This window comes from Borostomias antarcticus, assembly GCF_949987555.1.
Source record: "Borostomias antarcticus genome assembly, chromosome: 22".
Lineage (NCBI taxonomy): Eukaryota > Metazoa > Chordata > Actinopteri > Stomiiformes > Stomiidae > Borostomias > Borostomias antarcticus.
In genome coordinates, this window is record NC_140255.1 from 9,345,748 (window position 1) to 9,348,749 (window position 3,002).

At 54.5% G+C, this 3,002-nt stretch overlaps 1 protein-coding gene across 1 annotated transcript in view; it reads left to right on the forward strand.

The window, feature by feature from the left end:
• fasn (fatty acid synthase) overlaps window positions 1-3,002 on the forward strand; it is a 28,856-nt gene that overhangs the window by 12,125 nt on the left and 13,729 nt on the right. The window contains 5 exon segments of the mRNA XM_084456506.1: window positions 1-65; window positions 507-710; window positions 897-1,012; window positions 1,335-1,510; window positions 1,647-1,838. The exon segment at window positions 1-65 is cut by the window's left edge and continues 70 nt beyond it. Coding sequence (XP_084312632.1) covers window positions 1-65; window positions 507-710; window positions 897-1,012; window positions 1,335-1,510; window positions 1,647-1,838 — 753 coding nt within the window.

Here is a 3,002-nt window from a genome sequence, read left to right on the forward strand (position 1 = left end):
GAGTGGCCTTCCACTCCTACTACATGGCCTCCATCGCCCCTGCCCTGCTGACCGCCCTGCAGAAGGTACGCACACACACGCACCATACACATGCATGCTGGCTGCATTGGGAAATGTTTACTCACATTAGGCCACCTACTGGACATGCTTGGAACTGCAGCTTTCCCACACTAGACGTAGTTCAGATTTTTCTAATTTGATTTATTTTTAAGACGGGGACAAGGTACAATAGACATTAACCCTATAGAATAGGGAGAGAGACACTGTACAAGGTTATAGCTAAACAGCTCATTTCCACCCGCAGTCCCTGGGTGGCAATCCCCGGGCAAATAAATATACATTCTTAAAAATTGTGGGGAAAAATAGTATAGGAGAGTTACATACATAGAAGGAATACAAAAAGTAAGAAGCCTATAGAAGAAATAGTAGTAGACAAAAGACATTTAAAACTGTCTCCCAAGTACTTTTGGCTAATGTGTAACCTCTCCCCCTCCCTTCCCCCCCAGGTGATCAAGCAGCCTACGCAGCGTTCCCCTCGCTGGATCAGCACCAGTATCCCCCAGGAGGACTGGGGCTCCCCCCTGGCCCTGTACTCGTCAGCAGAGTACCACGTCAACAACCTGGTCAGCCCCGTCCTCTTCCAGGAGGCCCTCCGCCTGGTCCCCGACAACGCCGTGGTGGTGGAGATCGCCCCCCACGCCCTGCTGCAGGTACACACACACACACACACTCAGCCTATTCCCAGACAACACTGTAGGACCACTCTGAGGTGGATACACACTCACACACACACACACACAAACACACACACACACACACAGAGGTGTGTGAGGTACATAGACGCACACGCGCTCTGCGGATGGCGTTCAGCAGCTGCTCTCTGTCTCCCCCTGCAGGCCATCCTGCGCCGCAGCCTGAAGCCCACCTGCTCCATCCTGCCGCTGATGAAGCGCGGCCACGCCAACAACCTGGAGTTCTTCCTCTCGCACGTCGGCAAGGTCTACATGAACGGGTCAGCGCCTCCGCCGTGACCTCGCTCTCATCTCAGACCCCAGGGTCGAGGCGAGGCGTCGTCCTTGTTTTCCGGAGACAATTCCGAGGAGAGCTTTAGTTAGGAGACGTGGTAGATGATTGGTTTAAACTTGGCACTCGTCGTTCGAAACGAGGCCAGCGTCGCAGCGTCGTCCCGACATCGAAACGATAATTCCAACGAATATGAACCCGGCGGACGCCGCGCCAGCCCACGCATGCTGCCATGACGCCCCCCTCGGTCGGACGGCCCTAACCGATGTTTCTCCGCCCCCCTCTCCCTCTCTCTCCCCCCCCCCCTGCAGCATCAACGTGGACAGTAACCAGCTGTACCCGCGGGTGCAGTACCCCGTGCCCCCCGGCACGCCCCTCATCTCCCCCCTCCTGCAGTGGGACCACTCCCAGACCTGGGACGTCCCCAAGGCCGAGGACTTCCCCGCCGGGGCCGGGGGCTCCACCTCCGCCACGCTGTACAACATAGGTGAGACGCGCGCGCACACACACACACACACACACACACACACACACACACACCCTGTGTCGGTCGGTAACGCCGGTGTCTCCTCTCTCTCTCTCTCTCTCTCTCTCTCTCTCTCTCTCTCTCTCTCTCCGCGCAGACATCAACCCCGAGTCTCCAGACTACTACATGATTGGCCACTGCATCGACGGGCGCGTCCTCTACCCCGCCACCGGCTACCTGGTGCTGGCCTGGAGGACCCTGGTGAGGAGCCTGGGCCTGGTCATGGAAACCACCCCCGTCACCTTCGAGGATGTGGCCATCCACAGGGCCACCATCCTGCCCAAGACTGGTGAGGAGGGAGGGAGGGAGGGAGGGAGGGAGGGAGGGAGGGAGGGAGGGAGGGAGGGTAGAGAATAAGACTGGTGAGGAGGGAGGGAGGGAGGGAGGGGTAGAGAACAAGACTGGTGAAGAGGGAGGGAGGGAGGGGTAGAGAACAAGACTGGTGAAGAGGGAGGGAGGGAGGGAGGGAGGAGGGAGGGAGGGAGGGAGGGAGGGAGGGAGGGAGGGAGGGAGGGAAGGAAGGAGAGGGAGTTTTTCTCTATGGGAAAAACGAGACAGACGGCAATACATGTTTAACAGAACTGGTTTTGCATTTATTGCTTAAAACAAGCCAGGATAACATGCCTGTAACATCAAATGAATAGTGTCATTATTATGACATTACAATTACAATGACAAAAATAAGATGCAAATTGTGCTCATCTGGCTAAAACACTGTGGTAACTTCCTGTCCAACCGCTGGCCAATCACTTTGATTTATGAACAAGACTAAAAGTGTAGCCGAGTGTGTGCAGACCAATATGCTGCTTGCTGGGAAGCTGCATGATGCTGAAACTGAAATACTTGTATCATTCTGAATGAGAACGTCTGGTTTGGTGCTGGAGAATTATATATGCCTACTTGTGCGCTTGCATGAACGTGCCATAGCCTAGCCTACACTTTTGATTGTCCCGGTTAAAATGGTCACTCGGCTGTAGGCTCGATAGCAGACCCGATAAGATCCCACCTTATTGATCACCGGGTCTTGAGAAACTTGGAACTGATCCCCATCCCTAGTGAAGAGTAGATCCATCCCTAGTGAAGAGTAGATCCATCCCTAGTGAAGAGTAGATCCATCCCTAGTGAAGAGTAGATCCATCCATAGTGAAGAGTAGATCCATCCCTAGTGAAGAGTACTTAATAGTTTGATTTGTTTTGTTTATCACAATGTTTTCATCTTGCTTGATTGATATGGTCAATGAAATCTCTCTCTCCCCCTCCCTCTCTCTCCCTCTCTCTCTCTCTCTCTCTCCCCCCCCCCCTCTCTCTCTCTCTCTCTCTCTCCCTCTCTCTCTCTCCCCCTCCCTCTCTCTCCCTCTCTCTCTCTCCCTCTCTCTCTCTCTCTCTCTCTCTCCCTCTCTCTCTCTCCCCCTCCCTCTCTCTCTCTCTCTCTCTCCCCCCCCCCCCTCTCTCT